Source organism: Pogona vitticeps, chromosome 9, assembly GCF_051106095.1.
Source record: "Pogona vitticeps strain Pit_001003342236 chromosome 9, PviZW2.1, whole genome shotgun sequence".
NCBI classification, from domain to species: Eukaryota; Metazoa; Chordata; class Lepidosauria; order Squamata; family Agamidae; genus Pogona; species Pogona vitticeps.
The window spans coordinates 6,426,800-6,450,227 of NC_135791.1; the positions used below are offsets into that span (position 1 = coordinate 6,426,800).

General features: G+C 43.3%; 1 protein-coding gene across 3 annotated transcripts in view; it reads right to left on the reverse strand.

The window, feature by feature from the left end:
• Positions 1–6,933: 6,933 nt before the first annotated feature.
• Positions 6,934–23,428, reverse strand: part of MAN1C1 (mannosidase alpha class 1C member 1) — a 154,891-nt gene continuing 138,396 nt past the window's right edge. For all 3 annotated transcript variants that reach the window (XM_072980259.2, XM_072980257.2, XM_072980258.2), the window contains exons 8-12: positions 18,479–18,594; positions 15,703–15,922; positions 12,225–12,397; positions 10,536–10,651; positions 6,934–7,831 (exon numbers count right to left, since the gene is read on the reverse strand). In XM_072980259.2, coding sequence (XP_072836360.2) covers positions 7,708–7,831; positions 10,536–10,651; positions 12,225–12,397; positions 15,703–15,922; positions 18,479–18,594 — 749 coding nt within the window. In that variant the 3' untranslated portion in view covers positions 6,934–7,707. The remainder of the gene's footprint in view (positions 7,832–10,535; positions 10,652–12,224; positions 12,398–15,702; positions 15,923–18,478; positions 18,595–23,428) is intronic.

The following is a 23,428-nucleotide window of genomic DNA, read 5'->3' on the forward strand; positions in this document are numbered from 1 at the left end:
AACACGACTAGACACGGAACACCGTTACCTTCCCATCAAGGTGGTACCTATTTATTGACTCGCATTTTTTACATGCTTTCAAACGGCTAGGCAGGCAGGAGCTGGGACAAGCGTCGGGACCTTACTCCGTCGGGTGGATTCGATCTTACGACTGCTGGTCTTCCGACCTCGCAGCATAGAGGCTTCTGCGGTCTAACCTGCAGCGCCACCACATCCCATGTCCTAAGCTTTAGGTCATCACAATTAACACACCCACACCTCCCAGGGAAGGTCCTCCATGGGATGGCACAGAATGGCCCTCGGTGGGTTCCAGCCGAAGGCATTGAGCCAGAAATAATTTAGGGGCATCCCATGAAGGATCCCATCCTAGGTACCCATATGTGCATAAAGGTATGTGTTTAAATGACAAGCCTTTAATGTTTTCTACATATTTGGGCTATTATTATCACGGATATGCTCAAGTGTGGGGGAAACAATGTACAGTACACCTGCATCTGATGCTGGATTGCAACTCGCGTAATCTAGAACAGCTAAAGGTGAGAGGTGTTAGGACTGGGTCCATTTCAACTTCGTGAGGGTCTAATGTTCAGGGTATAACTAGCAAGGACTACCTCAGAGGTAAAACAATATTATAGCTGTGGGAGGCTATATTTACTGCATTTTAATATTATAACTTATTAGCCAGAATTGTATTGGTTATTTATGCTGGTGTAAGTCCAGGAGTGTAAACTGCAACAGTGAATTGTTGCTACCATAGTTAACAAGTTGGCACTTGCATTCTTCCTTGCATGCCAATTGTGTGACTTGATGTGTGACAAGGAATGCAAGCAGTGACTGGTTAACCAGTGGCAGTTTGCCACTGCAGTTTATGCCATTGCACCAGCACCAGTATCAGCCAGTGTAGTCAGATGATGGCAAGTATTTTAGTTTTTAAATCATTTTGTAAGCCTTCTTGGATCTCTAAACTGACACCAAGGGAGGACAGGGATGGAATAAATTGATTAGTGTATCCGCAATTGTTGTCATCATGCTAGAAAGTTCCTGCCCTCAGGCTTACAGTCTGAAAGGCTCAATAGAAAAAGAAAATGAGGATGAAGAGGGGAGGGGGAAAATGGTAAAACTTGGAATTTCATAAAGTTCCTCAAGTCGCGAGTGCTGGAGGAGAGGGAGGAGGTCTGACGGAGGTGGCCTTTTTGTAGGGCTGGTGGTGATCTTGGTTGGCTTCTCTTCCTGGTGGACTGGCTGCTGGGGGGAAACGTAAAGCACAATTGATCTGTCTTCTCAGGAGGAGCAGCTGATGGTGATGGTTTTCCTTTTTTCCCCTTCTATTACATATCCTGGTCGTTCACTCTGTTCATTCCCCGCACATAAACAATGTTACAGAATAAAGGTTTGTTTCCAGCTACAATTTCACTTTTCCCCCGTTAAGCCATGCCATTACGCTACCTTTTATTTCACTCATCTAAACAACCCCCTTCTAAACCACATCTTTGGTGTTAACGCTCCTCGAGAAGCCTTTTTCTGCATGAAATGGCACATCCTTTAGCTACCCATTTGGCCAAGGGATACCTATTAAATTCTTTTCCTCCTGCGCCATAAATCACAGTCTCCCAAGCTCTTACCATGTTGCGCACAATCTTACCTAGCGTATAAAACTGTCAGACTGATAACTGGCTTCCGGCCCTCATAACACCAATTCTTTTAGAAATAACCACGCAAAGCATGAGAACCAGATGTTGTGAGACATACTTCCTCTATTTACATAATTGTTTTGTTTTCAGAGTGACCAAAAACCCTTCTCCGGCAATGGCAGTAAGGTAGCGCAGTGTTTTTCTTATTTCGGAGCTGACTTGTAATGACCCTAATAGGGCTTTTAAGGTAAATGAGATAGTTAAGGAGTGCTTTTACCAATTCCACTCTGCCAGTGAGCTTCCATGGTTGAGTGTGCATTCAAACCAAGGCCTCCTGAACGTATACTCTAATGTAGACTCTAAACATCACTCTAATGGAGACCACTAGCGCATGCTAAGTGTTCGTTTTCAAGATTACAGCACTTTCTTTGCTTTATTTTTGAAGTTGTTATATACGTTGTTGTCATCGTTTAGTCGTGTCTGACTCTTCGTGAGCCCATGGACCAGAGCATGCCAGGCCCTCCTGTCTTCCACTGCCTCCCAGAGTTGGGTCAAATTCATGTTGGTCGCTTCGATGACCCTGTCCTACCATTTCATCCTCTGTCATCCCCTTCTCCTCTTGCCTTCACACTTTCCTAACATCAAGGTCTTTTCCAAGGAGTCTTCTCATGAAATGGCCAAAGTATTGGAGCCTCAGCTTCAGGATCTGTCCTTCCAGTGAGCACTCAGGGTTGATTTCCTTCCGAATGGATAGGTTTGTTCTCCTTGCAGTCCAGGGGACTCGCAAGGGCCTCCTCCAGCACCACGATTCAAAAGCATCAATTCTTCAGCAGTCAGCTTTCTTTATGCTCCAACTCTCACTTCCATACATCACTACAGGGAAAACCATAGCTTTGACTATGCGGACTTTTGTTGGCAAGGTGATGTCTCTGCTTTTTAAGATGCTGTCAAGGTTTGTCATCGCTTTCCTCCCAAGAAGCAGGCGTCTTTTAATTTCGTGGCTGCTGTCTCCATCTGCAATGATCATGGAGTAAAATCTGTCACTGCCTATACGTCAAGAGGAACTTTGAGAAAGTTTAGGAGAAATGATGTATGTAACCTTACCTGTTATGATGTAACATTCTCATGCATAGCTTAACATATATGAAATATATAAGGCGTTGTAATATATGTATTATTAATATAAATTGCTAAATAGGTCATAAATATATAAGCAAGGTTTGGACAGATCAACAGGGTTTTGTGCTCGAGGAGACAAAAGAGGTGTGCAGTCTGACCCTTATATTTCTGCTACAGGAGCCAAATCCCTGGGCTGGGCATGTGGTCAGAAGGAGCATCCTGTTTCGCATGCCTGTGTTCACCTTCCTGAGTCACCACATCACACCTGGCAGCAGTTGATGGACCTCAGGATTTTTCCAGAGGAAAACAGGGTAGAGCTGGCAAGAATAAAGCCGACTCACTGAATTATGAAGTAAACATGGCACAAAAGAGGCGAGAGAGTCTTCTACAAAGCAAACATGTACATATGAGTTAAGGATATGAAGAATTCTCTCAATATTATTTACTTGTTCTGAATGACGTGGGTATTCTGTTGACTCCACAAGATTTCTCGGTTCCAGTGTCTGAAATGTGTGCCAAATATCTTTGAACAAAGCCAACGTCTCACCTCTTTACAAAGCAGAACACATATACCTCTCTCCTGAACTGCACGTTTTTGGTTATATATGGATTTTCCCCAATAAATAAATAAATACGGTGACCCTGGCCCAGAACCTGATGAGTTCAATGCTGAAGGCATCAAAGTGGTTCATTTGCCCCCCCAAACCCAACATCGGCCTCCAGATCAGGGGTTTATAAGGACCTTTAAGGCTCCATAAATATGGTAGATGTGGTGGCGCTGCGGGCTAAACCGCAGAAGGCTCTGTGCTGCAAAGGTCAGAAGACCAGCAGTCATAAGATCGAATCCACGTGACGGAGTGAGCTACCATCGCTTGTCCCAGCTCCTGCCAACCTAGCAGTTCGAAAGCATGCAAAGGCGAGTAGATAAATAGGTACCACCTCGGTGGGAAGGTAAAATGGCATTCCCTAGTCATGCTGGCCATGTGACAATGGAAACTGTCTTCGGACAGGCGCTGCCTCTTCGGCTTGAAAATGGGATGAGCACCACCCCTAAAAATGTCAAGGGAAACCTTTTTACATATGGTAAGGTATGAAAACGATTGTCAACATTATGGAAGAGAACCCCAACAGAGAGAATGTTTCTCTGTGTGTGTGTGTGTGTGTTAATCAACTGTTTATGCTTTGTAGTTATGTTTTGGGGAGCATAAGAGTTATACACAGATTTTGAACTACACAGAGGTCTGGTACCCATAACCCCAGTGTCATTGAAGAAAGAAATGTAGAGACAGAACAAGCATCAGTGGACTGACTGACTGAGCATAACTAGTGCTAAAGACACCAACTTTTACAATCTGTGTAGGCTTGATGGTCTCATCTCTATAATACTATACAGTAATTTGATTGGACTTCCATAACCTCTGAGCAGCACTACAGCTGTTAAAAAGCCTTTGCTTTCTCTAACCAATGATCTGGGGGGGAATTAATTATGACTAACCAACAGGGCCAGTGGTTCTGGATTATGGGATAGCATCCAGAAACTAACTTTTTAATAATTAAAAAAAACACACCACTACATAGATATTAAAGTGGATTTGTGCTCCAAAAAGATTTTTTTTAAATGAAATACACTTCCCCCTGAAATCCCCTCAATGGATAAATATAATCTCCCTTCAACCTTTTTCTTTGTTTCTCTCAATCTGTTTTCTTGTTTTGTCAGGCTGTTGTGTAATTTGGATTGCGAAAGGAAGGAACAGGCAAGTCTCTTGATTTTCCACAGATTATGTTGTATCATATTTCAAAAATCAATCAAAATTATGCAGGAAAAAAACCCCTGGAGCTGAAATGACACACTACAATTTGTGTCAAAAGGAAGCTTTTGATTCCACCGTGAGCATATTTTAATCCACTGCAAAATTACTTTGGGCTAAGCTTATTTCCCTGCTATCAAAACCTCTCAATAGCATGACTCATTCCCAAAGCTTTCTCGTTACTAACAACTATCCATCTAGGAGAAGATTATTGGTCGTTCCCCTTATTCTCAAGATGAATTAAGAGTTCCCATCTGACCATCTTTCTTCCCTCTGGGATTTCCAAAAGGTGTGGATTCCGAATGAAACCTTCTGTTTTTTTAAAATAGCTTTCATGAAAGTGTTTTTTCTTTCACCCTCTTTCATGGAGAAGGAATTAAGAAAAAAAAATCTGATGAAAATAGAAGGAAATGGATCCAAGGCACAGTTTCTTGGATTTTGAAGGAGGCACTGTGGCAGAACAAGAGAACCATATTTTCCATTGCAGAACAGGAGTAAATATGTTTTAAACTTAAGTATAAAGTGGGAACACGCACAACATGGATGGACAAAGGCTCTTAGCCTTCCTCGCAATTTGCTTAGCTGGCTGGGGCTGATGGAAGAATTGGACTCCCTTTACAAAGACCCTGGCAGGATCAAACCTCAGATACACGCTAACACAGCCCTTCCAAATTAGATGACTTCCATAGGTTTGGACTCCGATTCCCATCATCCCTTCCACGCTGTGAAAATCCCTACACAGGAAAGCCAGTCTTCGGTCTTCCCTGAAGTCATTCCTGGCAAAAAGTCGTTGCTTCTTGCTGCTTTCTGTGGCAGGCAAAGATATTTTCATTCTGGCGAGCTTTTGGCGACTAAGGTGAGCTGCTGCAGAAGGGGCTGTAAAAAATGTGTATCTGTATTCATCAATCTGTTTTATGTATTATTTGATTTTATTCTTAATTGCCTTTAGTGCTGTTTTGGAGAAGAAAGGCAGGGTATAAGACTAATAGTAAACCCCCGTGTTGGCTGGGGTGACAGGAGTTGATGTCTGGCAGAGGGTGTTGCCTACACAGCAGGGAAAATACACTGGCCTCTGCGGTGATCTCAATTTTTGAAAATTGGGTTTCCATGGGTAAATGTACTGTAGCCATCTAGAGCAGTGGTCCCCAACCTTGGGCCTCCAGATGTTCTTGGACTACAACTCCCAGAAGTCTTCACCACCACCTCTTCTGGCCAGGATTTCTGGGAGTTGAAGTCCAAGAACATCTGGAGGCCCAAGGTTGGAGACCACTGGTCTAGAGAACCAGAAATTTGCAGGAGTCAGCGAGGGTAGAGGAGGAACTGTGCAGGAGCTGCCTTTGACAAGGTGCTAACTCACAATTTTCACCTCTTGTTTCTTAAATTTCCAAGAAGTGATTTAGCAGTTGGATCAAAACGACCAACCATATCCTCTAAGGCAGTGGCGCCCAACCTTGGGCCTCCAGATGTTCTTGGAGTTCAACTCCCAGAAATCCTGGCCAGCAGAGGTGGTGGTGAAGGCTTCTGGGAGTTGTAGCTCAAGAACATCTGGAGGCCCCAAGGTTGGGGACCACTGCTCTAAGGCAGTGGTTCTCAACCTGAGGTTCCCCCTCCAGATGTTCTGGGACTGCAGCTCCCAGAAGCCTTCACCACTTGCTGTGCTGGCCAGGATTTATGAAAGTTGCAGTCGAAGGACATTGGGAAGTTGCAGTTGAAGGACAGTGGTTGAGAACCACTACTCTAACGGGCAATGGGTGTGATTTGGGGTCTCGGCTTCATGCCTCATTTAGACCTGTAACAGCCCCTTTGGGGAGGAGGATGTAAAGTATGGATGTGGCTCTCCATAGTCCCAGGTGGTGGTGGATGTCGCCCCTGAGACTCTGGAATTTGCTCGTTGCTCTTGTAGGTATTGAAGCACACAGAACATGAAGAGAAGGCTGGCAATGATCCTGTGTTTAAACTGTTGCACAGGAAGAAAAGGACAACAGAAGAAGGTGCAGCTTCTTCTACTTTCTGATGTAGCCAGACCATTGCCTTCATAATTTGCAAACCACGTGTCATCTTGCATGTCTGGCCATGCTGGAAGAAGCAGAAGGAAGTCGGAGTCTAATCACAGCAGCTACAGCAGCTGGCGTAAGCTGCATCTTCAAGAAGCCGACGGGTCCCGTGGACTGTGTCCAAGCAACATCAGTTTTCTTTCTTCTTGCATTAAGGTCTGCTGTTATTCCAGAGTAACAAAAGCTAACTGTTCCTTCCACTTCTCCAGGAGCAAAAAGGTCAAAGGATTTTCTTAGGGCCGTGGTTTCAATCAGCTGCCAATCAATCGCGCTTCTCTTTTAACCTCTTACACCAACAAGAAGAGATCTGAGCCATCCAACTGCACGTCTTATCTGATGGAATTTTTATTCTATTTTACATCTCTGAGTATGACAGAAAGGAAATCATGTCAAGTGCCTTGTACTAGCTAGCTCCAAACGAGAAGAGAAACCAAAACGAAAACAGAAGATCAGAAAAAGCTTCAAACTGTAGAAAGCAAAGAAATACACGTGATGCAACATTCAGTAAACATCTTTTAAGAGCATGGAGGGATTAAAAAACAAAAGGGAAAGAGAGAGAGAGAGAGAGAGAAAGAGAGGAAAACAACGGTTTGGCATTCAGAATTCTGCAGAGATTTGCTGATCAGTTATGACAAGACCATTTCAGGATGCATGTAATTTTGGGAGAGTGTAAATTAGAAAGCGAATAAAAATCAACTGCATATAAAAAAGAGGGGGGAAACAAGTGGCACAAACCAATGTCTGTTTTATGGCAAGCTCCTGTTCCTTTGGCCATGTGAAAACCAAGTCAGTGGGTCCCATAGAAATTCTCTGTAGAAAGTAACGTCTATGATTTTGTATGTATTATGGCCCACAATCACATCTCATTTTCAGGCTTATACATTTCCTCACGGAGGAAGAAGAAAACCACAAAGGTACTTGTTTCACAGTTTTTATACTCCTTGATATAATACGGTCCGGAATTGGACGAAGGCCCCCAGAATACCTTTCTGGGAACGTACATACTCCTTTATTGGAAAGGAGGAGAAGGAAAAAAAAAGAGCACGTTGCTCTCCACGTCCCACCACAGAAGCTGAAAGGGAACAAGAGGACCCACTACTGCATGTTTGCTTTCAGGAGGGAGCCGGTGCAGTTCACGGGCAGTGGGTGAGCTTCCGTGTTGAAGACCCAGTCCTCAAGAGACAGTACGTCATCTTCACAGAAGAGAAGATAGAGATACCTGGAGTCAGGGAAGAAGAGAGAAGAAAAGAAGCCAAGTCCAGATGAGATGAACGGGTCACGATGCATGGTGAGTGAGCTGTAGACCTTGTGCATGCACCCTAGAATAATTTGTGCTCTCTAATCCTTTGCAAAACAGAGACACAGGAGTTCTGCAGATCGCAAGCACCTAGAAATTCTGTGCCCCACAGAAAAGTTACTTTTCTAGCTGTAACTTTGAGAATGAGCCTACTCTAACTGCAAGTACAGTGGTGCCTCGCATGACGCTAAGCGAAATCCTCATCAAGCGAAATGAGAAAGCCCATTGAAACGCATTGAAAACCGCTCAATGCGCTCCAATGGGCAAAATACCTCAGCGTCCAGTGAAGAGCCTTCATAGGGCGGCCATTTTCCGGTGCCTGTAGTGCGAGGAATCCTAATAATAATAATTTATTGTCATTGTAAGTATATACACATACAACGAAATTCACAATCCGTCCTAAATCACAGCGGGGAGCCATTTTACACAGCGGGCAGCCATTTTGAAACCCAACCATCAGCTGCTTTTGATCATCGTTAAGTGAAAAATCGGTTCCCGAAGCAGGAAACCGATCATCGTCAAACGGAAAACCCCCATTGAAACATCATTTTGCAATTGCAATAGCAAAAAACCCATCGTAAAGCAGATTCGTCGTTAAGCGGGGCACCACTGTACAAAACTAAGTCACAGCTAAAGTACACTAATATGAATCAATGGAACTTACAGAGGAGTTGACGCACAAAATCCCCATTGATTCAGTGGGCCTACTCTAGTGCAATTTACTGCACTAAGCACTAGAATTCTGGTAATTTAAACTTTGGCAAAACAAGGAAAGAAGAATGGAAGGCATTATTTTGTTTTATCCTTAGAACTGACCCTTACTCAAGGGACTCCCTAAATCCTAAAAATTGAGGGTCATCTTATACATGGAAGTAAGCTGAGGAGAGCACAAGACGGCCCATACCTTGCCTCTGCAAAGGCATAGCAAGTGGAGGGGGAAAGGAATCAAAGCGATCATGCAACCGCAGGATTGATCCCTTTCCCCCTCCACTTGCTATGTCCTGCTTAGATTTCTTAATTTTCTGTTAGAAAAGTGTGGGTGTCTTATACACGGGGGCGTATTATACACAGAAAAAAATACAGTAACCCCTCCGTTTTAGAAAATTCAGATTCACACAGGAAACTCGTAGATATTTCCATCCTCTCTAAACTCACAAATTCCTTAAGATAAACTGTTTTTCCTTTTCCCTTCCCCTTCACTTTATAGCATCCTCTCTGACAAAGAGATAAATGATCTCAAAACCTTTTTGTGCCTCTTTGGTTGGCCTAATAAAGCTTGTTATCCAGCATGAATTCCAGAATTTGTTTTATCACCATCTCTTTTTTTAAAAAACCACTCATACGCTGGATTTCTGCACTCTATCATTCTTTATCACATGAGTCGCATGATACAATTTAAGCTTGCTGGATGCAGTGCTGGAGTTTGTATCTGTCTAAGGGCTTCCCGCACAAGCAGAACAACTGGTTCTCCTACTGCAAAGACGAGCAAAGACTGGCAGCATCTTAGTATTCCTGTTGTTACCACAAAGACATCCAACTGATGGGAAGATCTTGTTCCTCCTCTTTGGATAACATTTTTATATATATTGGCTTATGGCAGGGGAATCTTCAACCTTCTAAATGTTGCCAGATTGCTACTCTCATCATGGCTGACCTCTAATGTGGGATGATGGGAACTGGAGTTTAGCCACATCTGGAAGGCAGGAACCTAAGCACTGGCTTAGGTTGATTTCAATTGTATAGTTGGGCTCCCCCCCCCCCCGCCCCGGAATGGCCTTACATTAAATCATAGTTCCGTCCCATCCTCAGCTATTGATGTAAGTCTGACCCAGCAGTGAGTCAGCAAACATAAAGGAGTTAAGGATATATACAGATAGAGAATGCTCAAAGCAAGATCATGGTGCTCTGAGCTCCCTTTCAAGTGTAATGTGCAAGCTTCTTTACCTACAACTCCCGTTGATGTCATCATCTCTTCCCATGGAGGAGCAAAATATCCCGTGGCTGATTGTACAAAGTGGGAAGATGCTGCATGTGATTATGAAGCATTTTTTCCCAGTAGAAAGAGATTGCAGTGGAGGCTGGTAAGTGAGGGGGGGGGGGGAATTTGGCCTGCAACCAAGTCCCTGGGATAGAGTTGGTACGCTTGGCAGCATCTTTTAGTAGGTAGAAGGTGGGCAGCCACAGGGCAGACCGCCACTGGGGAATGAGTTTCTATCAAAACACAGTTTGCTGGAACATGTCAATGACGCGTTGCAAACAGGAGCACAGTGTTCTGCGAATATCCTTGGCGTGCTTTCTTCTAACCAAGGAACAGGCAGAAGCAAACGGGCCACTCTGTCAGTTTCGAAAGGTACACAGGCCATTCCACTCTGCCACCGCCTGTAATGCCATTCCACAAAGTCCACAGGATAATCAACTTCACAAAGAACTCTGGTAATCCCCTGAATCTCCTCCGAAGGGCACTGCAAGACTCTGCAGTGGATATGGGGAAACGGCGACTCTGTCCTAAAAGCTTGTACAGACAGCACTGCAGGGGCTCCGGCTTTCTCACTAAATCCCTTATAAAAATATAATCCACTCTAAAATCTCTTCCCCTTCGGAAATGTCGACAACTCTCAGGACTTACTTTAACGTCTCAGCCAGGAAAAAGCTCTGTTGCATGTTGTCATGAGATGGGTTGATGGAATAAACATCCCGGATCCCAGAGAAACCCCCTTCTACGCGACAGTTTTTCTCAAGGGCCTGGTTTGGGAGAAAAAGACAAGTAAAATCTCTTCCAGTAGGAGCAGAAAAGAAGCCAACGAAATGTCCTTTAATCACGATCAGTTGTGCTTTACTCATACAGCTTTGCAGGGGAAGAATGTCTGAGAAAATAGGCAAGCCTTAATTACTGCATTTTTCCCGTGTATAAGATGCCCCCATGTATAAGACACCCTCCACTTTTCTGATTCAAAATTAAGAAATCTAAGTGGGATTTAGCCAGCGCAGGGGAAAAGGGATCAAAGCACTGCAGGATTGCTTTGATCCCTGCTTTTCCCTCCACCTGTTTTTGTTCTCGTCTCAGCTTACTTCCGTGTATAAGACGACCCTCAATTTTTAGTCTAAAGAGTTTAGACAAAAGTATAGTCCTATACACAGAAAAATACAGTAATTGTGGGGATGGGATTTTCTGACGGTTAGCCCTTTCTGTCAACATCACGGCTCCTGTAAGAGCCTTCGTAGAACAGACACGGGGAAACATCTCTTCTTGAAACATCCTGAAAATGATTAAAGCTAAATACACAAGATGTCAACCTTCAAATAGATATTTGGGAAAGAGGATGCTACATTGGATTAGCACAGCTCTTATGTATATTGTCAGAGATGACTTTACACTGAAACAAGGTGTGGTGTGGTCACAAGAGATGACAAACCGTGGGAATTGCTGTTAAGGACAGGAGAGGGAGAAAGAGAAAGGTATGCGCCACAGGGCATGCCCCAATGTCCACCTTTGATCTGTGGCAGGCAGTAACATTAATTAGATCAAGAATGCCAATTTCTGCACAAGGAATAAAAGCAAAACTTAATAACCAAAATATGTGCCTTAATCGCATTATGTGAATCCACTTCGTTTGACATTTGGCTTCAGCTCTGGAATTTGGGATTATAACACCTGCCCAGTTCCCCAATTCCATTCTGCTCAATAGGTGTCAAGATCTGGAAACACAGGAATGTTCCTCCATGTCACAAAACGCAAAGGGCCGGGGTGACTCTCACTCATTTACCCAGGTGTCAGTAGAGATGGAAGCTTGCCAGTCTGCAAACCACTGTTCCCATGCCATGCGAAAAACCTCCGCCGGTCCGTAAATCTGAGCTGCCTTGCACTACAAAATGTAGCAAATTTACACGTAATTCCAGTATTGCGGCATGAGGTTGACCTTATCATAGAAGGCAGCATTCAGAGAAGAGCCTCTCTCTCTCTCTCTCTCTCTCTCTCTCTCTCTCTCTCTCTCTCTCTCTCTCTCTCTCTCTCTGTGTGTGTGTGTATTTCATTCCTAGCTTCTGGCAACTCTCTATCTGCTACCTATTCCTTTCTATCTGCTGGAATTTTCTCGGAATTGATCTTGGCTTGGATTGCCACCTACAGCTGCTGTTTCCATATTTTCATTTTCTTTGGAAATGACACCATTCTTCCACTCGGTTATTATGCAGGATCCACCCCACATGGTGGCCAAATCGGATTCCAATAACTCCTCCCCACCCCACCCCAGGGCTTCCTATTTTTTTAGAAACCTGGTTTATGGCAACATTCCCCCACCCCCCCACCCCGCCGTACCTGCACAGCTTCCCAGCCCCACTGCCTGTATTTGGGATCATGCGTCAGCCTCCACAAGTACAGGTAACTTTCGACGACTTCAGGGCGCAGAATGTAATAGCGATCACTCAGTCGGGTGGCGGTGGCTTCGACGCCGGAATCAAAGCGAAATGCTTCTGGGCCCAGCTTGGTTTCTAGAAAAGGAATATATTAAATGATCAGAGGAGACAGGAACTTTGATGCTTGTTACTGACTTACTGATTTTCATACTTGTCATTTGGTTTATTAAGCTGGGGTGGGGGCAGCACTTAAAATGGCTTCGTGGCACAGTGATTCAAATGCAGTACTGCAGTCAAGACTCTGCTCGCGACCCGAGTTTGATCCAGATGGTCTCAGGTAGCCAACTCAAGGTTGACTCAGCTATCCATCTTTCCAAGGTCAGTAAAATGATTTTCCAGCTTGCTCAGGGGCAAAGTGTTGTTTGCACAATTATGTTGTAAGACACCCAGAGAGTGCTTTAAGTGTTATGGGGTAGTATATAAGCAGCACACTTTTAAAAGATACAGACATGTTGATAACTATGAATCAGACACAATGTTTTAGAGCTGGGTGAATGCTCGACACAGTGGGAGTCCTTCCAACTTAGGAGGGTAATGGGTTGGCCCCAGTTTCTCAGCCTCTATGAAACTACACATCTGGTGGGAAGGGCCAGCGCTTTTGGTATTCCTATGTTGGCTTCACAGAGCTTGGAAAAGTCATTCTGGGGACAATATTTAACATCCAAAAAAACCAAGGAATTTATAGTGGACTATAGGAAAAAAAGAGCAGACATTCAGCCACTGTATATAGATGGAGTTTGTGTGGAACAGGTGGTTGAATGTAAGTTTCTTGGGACCATCATAACAAATGACCTGACTTGGAGTGCAAACACCGCTGCGTTAATCAGGAAGGCGCAACAACGGTTGTATTTTCTAAGGATTCTTAGAAAACAACAATTGACTGAGAGTTTGTTAACCACCTTCTATCGGAGTTCGATTGAGAGCATATTATCCTACTGTCTCTGTGTATGGTTCACGAGCTGCACAGTGGCAGAGAAAAAGGCAATTCAAAGGGTGATTAAGATGGCCCAAAACATCATTGGCTGTTCACTCCTCTCTTTGGAAGAATTGTATAAGAACAGATGTAAGAGGAAGATATCTAACATACTGAAAGACTTCTCTCATCCGGGACATCAGCTCTTTAAACTATTACCATCGAGAAGGAGATTCAGGGTATTGAAAGCAAGGACAAGCAGATTCAAGAACAGCTTCTACCCAAGTGCAGTATTGAGTTTAAATGCGAGGTCATAAGTTTTTGGTGGAATTTTAATTGGTGGGAGAAACGGGGTATCTATATTTGTATGGTGAGTGTTGTGTATATTTTAACTTTTTTTTTTTGTAGTGGTGTTGTCCAGTTTTACCTTGGGGAAGAGCACCTCATTTCGTTGCACCCACTTGTGAGTGCAATGACAAATAAATTTCTTATGTCTTATGTCTTAATATCTCCCAGAATCCCTCAGTGAACGTGGCAGAGAGATGCTGCTGGTTGTAGTCCCCAAAATTCACCTTTTCAAGTTCAGGTACTACAGAGGCTTCTCTGTGATGGGTTCTTAATTTCACATCAAGCAGTCCTCTCTTTTGGGGAAAAAGAGAGGACTGTCCAGCCGTGATGCACGCTGCCTGGGAGATTCTGGGCATTGTAGTGCAAAAGAGTAATCCGTTCAAATGCCATCACAGAATGAAGATTGTGTGAATAGACTGCTGGATGAGATATAAAATGTGGTTTGGCCCGGCAGGGCTCTTTTATGAAAGCAAGTGAAGGAAATGGGACAGAGGACAAGTCACCTTGACCGAACAGCTGGTGTAGCAGCAACTAACTGGAGCCATTTTTCACCTCTGCTGTAGCAGATGGACATCACCAAGAATCTCAGTGAAGCCTGTCCGTTTGTGTGCATGCTTCCATTCTGGGTCAATAATCCATTGGATTTCCCCCCCCCCTTTATCCTAAGGGGAAAAAAAGTCCCAAAAGGCAACCTCCAGACATGAACAGTAGATCGCTCTGGGAATTCATGAATATTTCATCATCTGTAAAGTGGTTGATGCGAGACAGCATGCTTTGCTAACTCTCGCATCATGCAACACATTAATGCAGCCGTGGCACTACGGCAGATGGGCTATGAATGGGTAGGGAATCTTCCTCACTCCTCACAGCATGACACGGTGGTGGTTTGGTTTTGCTTTTTTAGCAAGGAAAGAAAAGCTTTTTCAGTGTGTGTACGTGGCAGACTGTTGCCCAGTAGCCAGAGATCTCCTAGATACACTTATTAAGTTTATTCTCATGGTGTCTTCAGTTACATATAAATGGAACTCTTTCCCACACCACGTACAACATGCTTTCCCCTTTCAAATTGGTTCCCAAAACCCACCCTGGTCATGATGCAACTGACCGAGTCCACAAGTCCCCACTTTCAAGTGGCATGAAGCCTAAGCACACGTTGCCACATCGGTTCATCTGGACACTGAGTCAGAGCAACTGGACTTCCTCCTTACAGTGGACTCTTGACTTACAGACGGCTTGACTTACAGACTTTTTGAGTTACAGACTTCTCTGGCTGCAAAATTTAGGTTTGACTTGCAGCGTGAGAATTGACTTACAGACCAGAAAAAAATCCAAAATGGAACAAAAACGGCCTGTCGCGGGATTAATCGGTTTTCAATGCACTGTAGGTCAATGGAGACTTGACTTACAGACTTTTTGACTTGAGAACCGCCTTCCAATATGGATTAAGTTCTCAAGTCAAGACCCCACTGTATTAGGCTGCAACGTTTCGCTACTCATCCAAGTAGCCTCTTCAGTCTGAGGAGAGTTGGTAGGAGACCCCTGATGTACCTTCCACGTTGGTTTTACTTCCCCCTGGTCTGAATAGGCTTGTTAGAAGGACAAAGGACTGGGGGGTGAGGGATAATCCCACTTCTGCAGTCCTTCTCCACCCACTGTCATGGATTGTTAACAGTGGTCTTTCTGGTGGGTGTGATCCTGATCTTTCTGGGGATGGATAAAAGGCATCTAATGAGCCTATTCAGATGCGGGGGAGGAGATATCCAGGGTACTCCTACCAATTCTCCTCAGAATGAAGAAGCTACTTGAATGAGTATTGAAACACCTTTCAGCCTAATAAGAAAGAATTCTAGTTGCCGTGACTCAACTTCCAGATAACCTCACCTCGATTACTGAGAATGGTCCTCGCAATAAGTACAGAATGGAAGCTCTCTGGGGCAGGGACCTGCCCTGTTTTGGTGCACTAATTTAAGCACCAGAAGATCTTACTAACTAACTGGACCCAGAAGTAGCCTGCCAGTAGCTGGCGGTAGGTGGGGGACGGTCCTCCCACGTAGCCCTGGAAGAAAACTACCTACAACTGTCAGGCAAGCTTTCCCCTCAACGTACATCTGGTGTTTACCTGAGCGGGCATAAGACTCATGGCAAGTGTTTGTTATTTCAGCCGCTAATTCCATGTAGTGATGCTTCTGCTCTTCTGCTGCGTGCTGTGCTCCGAGAGCGATCATGCCGCCCGAGAAACAGGCCAAATGGCCCATCTTGTGATCCAAGATGCCTCCTCGCCACTCTGCAATATAGGTCAGTCCACCGGCTGACTTTTTCACAAGGTGCTTCTCTATAGCCTGAGGATGACAGCATTAGGAAAGAAGGAAATGTGCATTATTGGAGGGGAGACAAAAGGCAGGTAAATACGATTCCACCTGAGCAGCATGGCATCATGTATATATTGGGTACCAGTTGTTTGAAAGACCACATCTCCACCTATGAGCCTCCCTAGACTTTAAGATCTTCAGGAGAGGCCCCTTCTCTTGCTCCCAGGCAAGGACACAAGAGGGGTGGAATTCCTGTGGAAGGGATGTTAAGCTCCCCACACCTCCTCCTTCCATCAGCAGGCAAGACCCTTCTTTTCAGACATTATTTGGGCAGCTAAATGGACCACCGAGAAAGTTATATTTCAATGCAGGCTGCTGCACATACTTTTTATGGATGTGTTTTTAAAATGCTTTCAGTTCTTTTAACTTAGTGGTGTTCTGGTGTTATTACGTCCCGTATCCTTTGCAGTACCTACACATCTCGGGGCTCCAGCAGCGGAAGCTGCTGGTGTCGTAATCTGACAAGGCGCCAGTCATGCTTGAACTAGGCACACAACCAGCACCTCATCAAAATGCCACAATTACGTCCGCAATCAGAGTTATGTGCATGTAAACACTGAACAGGAAATGGAACTATATGTTGAATTGCATTTCAATATTATAATATAGTGTACCTTTAAAAACAACAACAACAACACACACACATTTTGTAAGCTGCCTTGGATTCCTTCATTGTGAGAAAGGTGAGATACAAATGAAATAAATGCATAGACAGTTCCAATGCCTGCTGATGGAGGAAATCCATCACCATTACTAGGATTTCCCGGACAAGGTGGTCTTCTAGCCTCAACTCAAAACTGTCCTCATTTGTCCTAAACTTACTTAACCATCTTTTAAAAAATACCAATCTAAAGCCATCTGCAATAGAAAAATTAGAGTTTTAGAGCAAACCACCAGGGGGAGTTGTCAAATTTATAGTGTTTATAGAACTTTTCCTTTAACATCTTCTCAGACCATTTATTCCCTCATGATTATTAGCAGCCTTGGTGAGTCAAGCCATCATAATACCATCTTACCAAGAGGAAGAAATGAACAGATGTCATGAATTTAAAAGTGGCCACAGCAGGTTCCTCATCGCCAGCAGGAGCCCGGCTCCGCCACTCGCATTAGGGACGTTCAGCTCAATGGGCCAAACATGGGGTCAACTGACCGTTTTTCTTCTCTTGCCATCAGGCAGGCGGATTTGCTTTTCAAAGTATGCCTGGATTGTTGTTTGTACACCCACCCTTCATATTACAAAAGCAACCCATTAAAGCCGAAACTCCAACTACAAGCAAAACGATGCCGAGAAACATACTGAAAACAGCTGCAAGACTATAGGGGGATGCGTGGAGGTGTGTTTGTCACATCATAGGTGTTGCTAATCACAGGCATCCTGCACAAAAGGCTTTCTCTTAGATGAAACTGAACTGAAAACCTAGCAAATGACATTAATAGGCTACTCCAGGAGTGACAGTTCTGAAAACGGCGGTTGCGTTTGGACATTAAGTCCAACCTTGGTTCACTGAAGCAAGAAGCAGCCCGGCGCACCTCCTGATGTGCATTCTCTCTTCTTTGTCATGGTTGTGTGAAATCTGGAAGCTTTGGCTGTCGTTATGGATTAACGGCGGCTTGGCACAGTGTTCCAGCCTAGCAAACGAGTTCATCTTCCATGTATTTTTTTTTAAACAATCCAACTGCAACTCCTGTTTTACGAAGCTGATTTGTTTCAACCAAGCTGAGTTAGGAATATCCCCACCTTTTAGCATTCAGATGCAACATTAAATGGTGGTTAAGCAAAATCATTTGAGCCTGAGGTGGGAAACTTAACAGCAAAGTTAACAGTTAATGAGCAGTTACCGAGGCAGACTTTTAGTTCACTAACTGTTGATTAAACTGATAATTTTTTTCTACTTTCATCTGAGCTTGGAAAAGTTACTTTCTGGACTACCGCTCCCAGTAACTTCCAACTAGATCACCATGTTGACTGGGGGATACTGGGAGCTGTAGTCAAACAAGTAGCAATTCTAAGTTCTAGGGGATGCAGAAAACCACAGCCCAACTTGCATTGTTCCAATCATGCTAAGCCATAGTTTATTATAAACCTGATATTCTGCCTTCATCTTAAGGCTCAAAGATAAGTGACTGCCCTGTTTGCCCCCAGGCTGACATGAGATTTGCATCTAAAACCTCACAGGGCTGGCCCTCCAACTGGTGCACTAACTGCTGCTACTCAGTTTGGTATGATACAGCGGTGCCTCGCTAGACAGTTATCCCGCATGACAGTTTTTTCGCTAGACATTGACTTTTTGCAATCGCTATAGCGCTTCACAAAACAGTGATTCCTATGGGGGAATTTCGCTGGACAATGTTTGGTCCCTGCTTTGCAAAATGATTTTTGCTAGATGACCATTTGCTTTTCGCTAGACAATGATTTCGCTAGACAGCGATTTCAGTGGAATGGATTATCATCGTCTAGCAAGGCACCACTGTATTTTTTTTTCAAAAAGCTTATCCACCAAAGACATGCAGCTTCATTTGACCTACCTCTAGTGCATTGTCATACATGAGTTTGGCTTCAGCATCCTTCTTGTCTGACATCAGCCATGACTTGATCAGGTATTCATAAAAACTATCCCCGAGGCCACCAATGGAAACATGATCTGTGATAGTGAGAAGAATAAAGTATCGCCTTGTGATTAGGGGTGTCACACAGTTAAAATTTTTTTACTTAATTAGAAACATGAGTTTCAGCTGATTCAATCTGCACAGGAGTGTAAACCATTATGCTAAAGATACCACAGACTACATTTGGTCAAATGTGAACACATGTTACAGAAGATGCCCATTGGAAGAGGGTGCCATCTTGTGTAAAGGAGGTGGGAGAATGCCTCTTCGAAGATGAAGCCTTCCTTCTGCCGATCTAAGGGCATGGTTTCAGGGCACACGATGCTGCTCCGTTCCTTCAATGAGTCAAGACTAGGGCAGACATAGGATCCTCATAGACACCCCCTCGCTTGGGTTCTATTGATGGAAATGGTGGGACTATTCTAAATAAATCTGTTTCTACATACATGGACACCCTGGTTTTTGAGAGAGCTTTGAGGACTGAAACTGTTAGTGGAGGAAGTTTATCAAAAGATTTAAAGAGTTATGGCAAGCATTCTAATTTCGAAACACTGCGTGATGATGCTACCTGGAAGGTACTGAGAATGGTAGCTCAGAAGAGCAACTTTTCCAAACTTTTTCTCTGCTTTTGTTTGGGCCAATGGCTTTGGAAAGGGTTAAGCCACAAGGAAGGGAAAGGGGGAAAGAGTGACGGCAAGAGGAGAAGGGGACAACAGAGGATAAGATGGTTGGACAGGGTCATCAAAGCCACCAACATGAATTTGACCCAACTCCGGGAGGCAATGGAAGAGAGGAGGGCTTGGCGTGCTCCGGTCCATGGGGTCATGAAGAGTCAGACACAACTTAATGACTAAACAACAAAAAAGCCACAAGAACGTTTCGTTCCCTCGAGGATACTAAGCATATTGTGTTTGTTCTTTTTATATTACTGAGATCTGAATGTTTTACAGAGAAGCTGGACCTTTCCAGTAGCCATCCCTTCTTCACTGAGCCTTCTGCCCAAGAACACTTGTTAGAGTTTATCTCCTCTGGGTTTGTAGAGGCTGAGTAAATGGCACTAGTTAATGAAGTTTTTGAGGGCCCTGACTACACATGCTCTCTAGCCAGTTTTGTGTATGACTGCATGATGGTGGGTTAATAACACAGCTTCATCAAGCAACTATAGTGTTTAGGACAGTTTCATTCTGTTTGTTATATTAAGTAAATTGGCATTCATAAAGCTTCTGGACTGGGCACAGATTAGGAAATACAGCGGTATTTAGACCATACTTGACACAACACAGACACGAAATCAAAATGATGCAGCAAACTAATGTGAATGATGTGACAAGAAAGGCTTAATTCTTTTGTCAAGTTGTGAAACTTTGTATGTAGCCCTGAAAACCAAAGTGCTTTTAGAAATGAGGCTTGAGTGGCAGTTTACTAAAGTCATTGAAAAACAATTAGCCAGTTCCCCAGCTGAGCAAGGTCACTGTACATAAAATTCATGACAGATTAATGTGTATATAAGGGAACTATGGAGGTGGCATATGCAAGTCCTATGACTGTAATATTTTAGCATTCCTGGATCTTGGTGTCACAGTATCCTGGCACATCAAATGCTTTATGCTTCAGAACCTTAGTCCTCCAAGCTCTACAGAATTTTAATCAAAATAATCAAGTTGTCATCACAGTGACAGCTTGTCAGATACTAAATTACAGAGTCTTGGAGTTATAGTAGGTGCAAAAACAATAGAATTTCTTATTGAATTTTTTTCTTGCAGTTCCAAGCTCTTGGAGAAAGGATTGTTTATAGTTAGAAGTGAAAGGTAAACAACTAAAATAATTATAAATATAGGGAGATAAGACACACACAGAACAATTTAACTCATAATTGCAAGACAACTTCATGCTATGCCACACAAACTGGATGCCAACAACAATCATCTAACATTGCAGCAGGAAGTTTCATTTCCAGGAACTAGCAACAACAATCAATATGGATTTTCCTCCATAGAGTCAAATTGGATTGGTTGAATATTTTTGTGTGTTTGTATTTTTCATATGCTCAAAGGCTTTTAACCTTTAAAATTATGTGTTTTGGAGAAGTATTCTCTGCTGTCTCAGTGTGCCTCTTTCATGCTATAAGCTCCTTTATTTTTGGATTCAAATGTGATTTAAGTTCTAGTCTGTGACAAATAAAGCATTCTCCTTTTTAAAAAAACTCTTAAAATATTTTACTGTATTTTGGATTAAATTTTATTTATTTATTTATTTATTTATTTATTTATTTATTTATTTATTTATTTATTTATTTATTTATTTATTGCATTTATATGCCGCCCATCTAGACATAGTCTACTCTGGGCGGCTAAATATAGACCTAAGTATTTGCCTACAACTTAAGTTTCATTTTCATATATATTTTAAGCAGTTTTTGCATAGCTGTAAGACTTTTGTAACAACTTTGAAGTATTTTTGTGGTGTAATAAAGAAGCAATGTTGAAATAAAGGTCGTAAAATTAGACAGCCTGATGTTGCCTGGAATCATTGCAGTAATGAAAAGACTTATACTTTGATACTCGGATGAATTTTGCTATGATTGGAAATGACGGTCTGGGTTTCATTCTGGAATTAATCCTTAACTGGGATGCATGCCAGCTGTGACGAACACAGGCTTCTGATTTTTTTCCCCCCTAGAGGTCTGTAAAATTCTGTAGGGCTCTTGGGGAGAGGTTCAGGCATCAGAATCCCTGATTTGACACTTTGATCAGCAGAAACAATATAGACTGAGCAACCTTGCCTGATTTTACATATAGCTCACTCTGCTTCTGTCAGACATTTCATCATTTATCTTATTTTTATGCTTCCTTTCTTCTACGGAGTGCAGGACAAACATACCCCATTTTATTGCCAGGGGCCAAAGCCATGTTACAAGAAATCAAGCTATTATTCCATCTAGATCCATTTCCCTGGACTGACCGACAGCTCCTATCCAAGATTTCCAACCACAGCCTTTCCCAGCCCTATCTAGAAATGCAGGGGATTGCATCTGGAACCGTCTGAGTGCAAAATACTCGTGTCCTACCCATTATGCCATGTCCCTTCTCTCATACATCAAGCACCACCACAAAGCTATCAGGTTTTACTCCCAGTAGGCCAGCAGCTCAAATATGTCTGCTTTGCCACAGAAAGGCTATGAAGGGAAGTGGCTGGAGAATGGGTAAGTGGTCCAAATGCAAGCCAATGCAAATCTGATCCTGGATCTCTCTGATCAACGGTCTAACACTCTTATGACAAGCATCATAGCGTTAAACTGGGCACTGAAATCCCCTCCGAAGACTACTGAAAAATACTGTAATTTCTTGGCTCCAGAAAATTCACCAGGCATTGCCCAAGAGCTTTCAAGAATGCACGTGCAAGCTTTATTTCATGCATTTATTTATTTAAAATATTTTTATCCAAGCATTTCTCCTTTCAAAGGACCCACGCAGGCTTATATCATTAAAAAAGACGATCGCTAAAAGCCAAAAAGGGCAAGTATACAAATATTCAAAAATAATTAAACAAACATTATAAGAAAAATGGGACAAGAATCTTGGTTGCTCTTTTTTCAACAGTAAAAAAATTAATAATAAATAAACAAACAATCCTCTTTTACCAGATTCTCAGACAACTTAATTTTGCACCCACTACCAAGGTTACAGATTCCATCCTGCACCTCTCCTTCAGAATGGCAGGTACAAACTGTACTGCGCCTTTTGCAAAATGCGCCACCATCAACCTGTTCCTTGCGCAGAGCAGAAAACAAAACTACAAGGGATATGACGTGAGCACGGATGCCAGCCTAGCAGCAGACAAAACATGGGATTTGACTGCCTTGCAAGTTCAGAACCTCCAAGCAGCCGGCGGGGCCATGCAGATTTTGTAATTGTGCTTCTCCGCCTGGAGTGACATACCGGAGTCCTGTGGAGGCTTTTACAGCCTTAGCAGCTTGACGGGGAAGGTGGGCTGAGCTGGACACAAAAAATGCCAGGTGTGGAGACAAGCTCCGAATACAGAATTAAATTGAGATTTTTCCAAGGCTACCTGTTCAGACTGAACTGCTCTGAACAACTCTCCTAGCCTGGGGGAGGAGAAAAAAAATCTGCCCGAGAAAACGTTGGGCAGATTTATAATGTGAAAGCACTTGGGGGGGGGATATATATTTTATTTTACAGCTCAGCACGGATTCCTCAGGGCAGTTAAGGGTGTGCAAATCACCCTTCCCACCCACCCTCAAACGAGAGGCTGGAAAGAAAAAGAGAACAAAATTTATTTCCTCCCTCATTTATGGTTGGGATGTGAAAACACCTTTTTCTAAGCCCTCCCCACCTGTACATCAATAAACATGGCTTCTTCCTGGAATATGAGATTACTATGCCGGGTGTGTGTGTTGGATTACCCGATTTCTCTGTTTCTTACATGTTTTGAGGCTTATCAGAAATCTCAAAATCCTTTTCCAAAGAGATACAAGTTCTTGCTGCCTGTTTTTAGCCTTAGGCGCAGTCAGACCTAACAACTAGGCAGAGCTCAAGCGCATGCATGCACACATGCACACGCACACGCACGCGCACACGCACAGAGAGAGAGAGAGAGAGGCAGAGAGAGAGAGAGAGAGAGAGAGCATCTTACAATCAGAAAAAAAATCACTATTATGATCCCAACCAAGATGCCCGGAAGAATTGTATCATGTGGAATATGTAGTTTGTTGTGCTCTTTGCAACAAGGATAGTTCAATGGGCCTGGAGCTCATTTTTCCCCCCTTCGTCAGACCTTGGAGGTCTCTTCCATTGCTCCAAAATAGCAAACCAGACCTCTGAAGCTGCTCTTGAAAGAATGGCCACATTT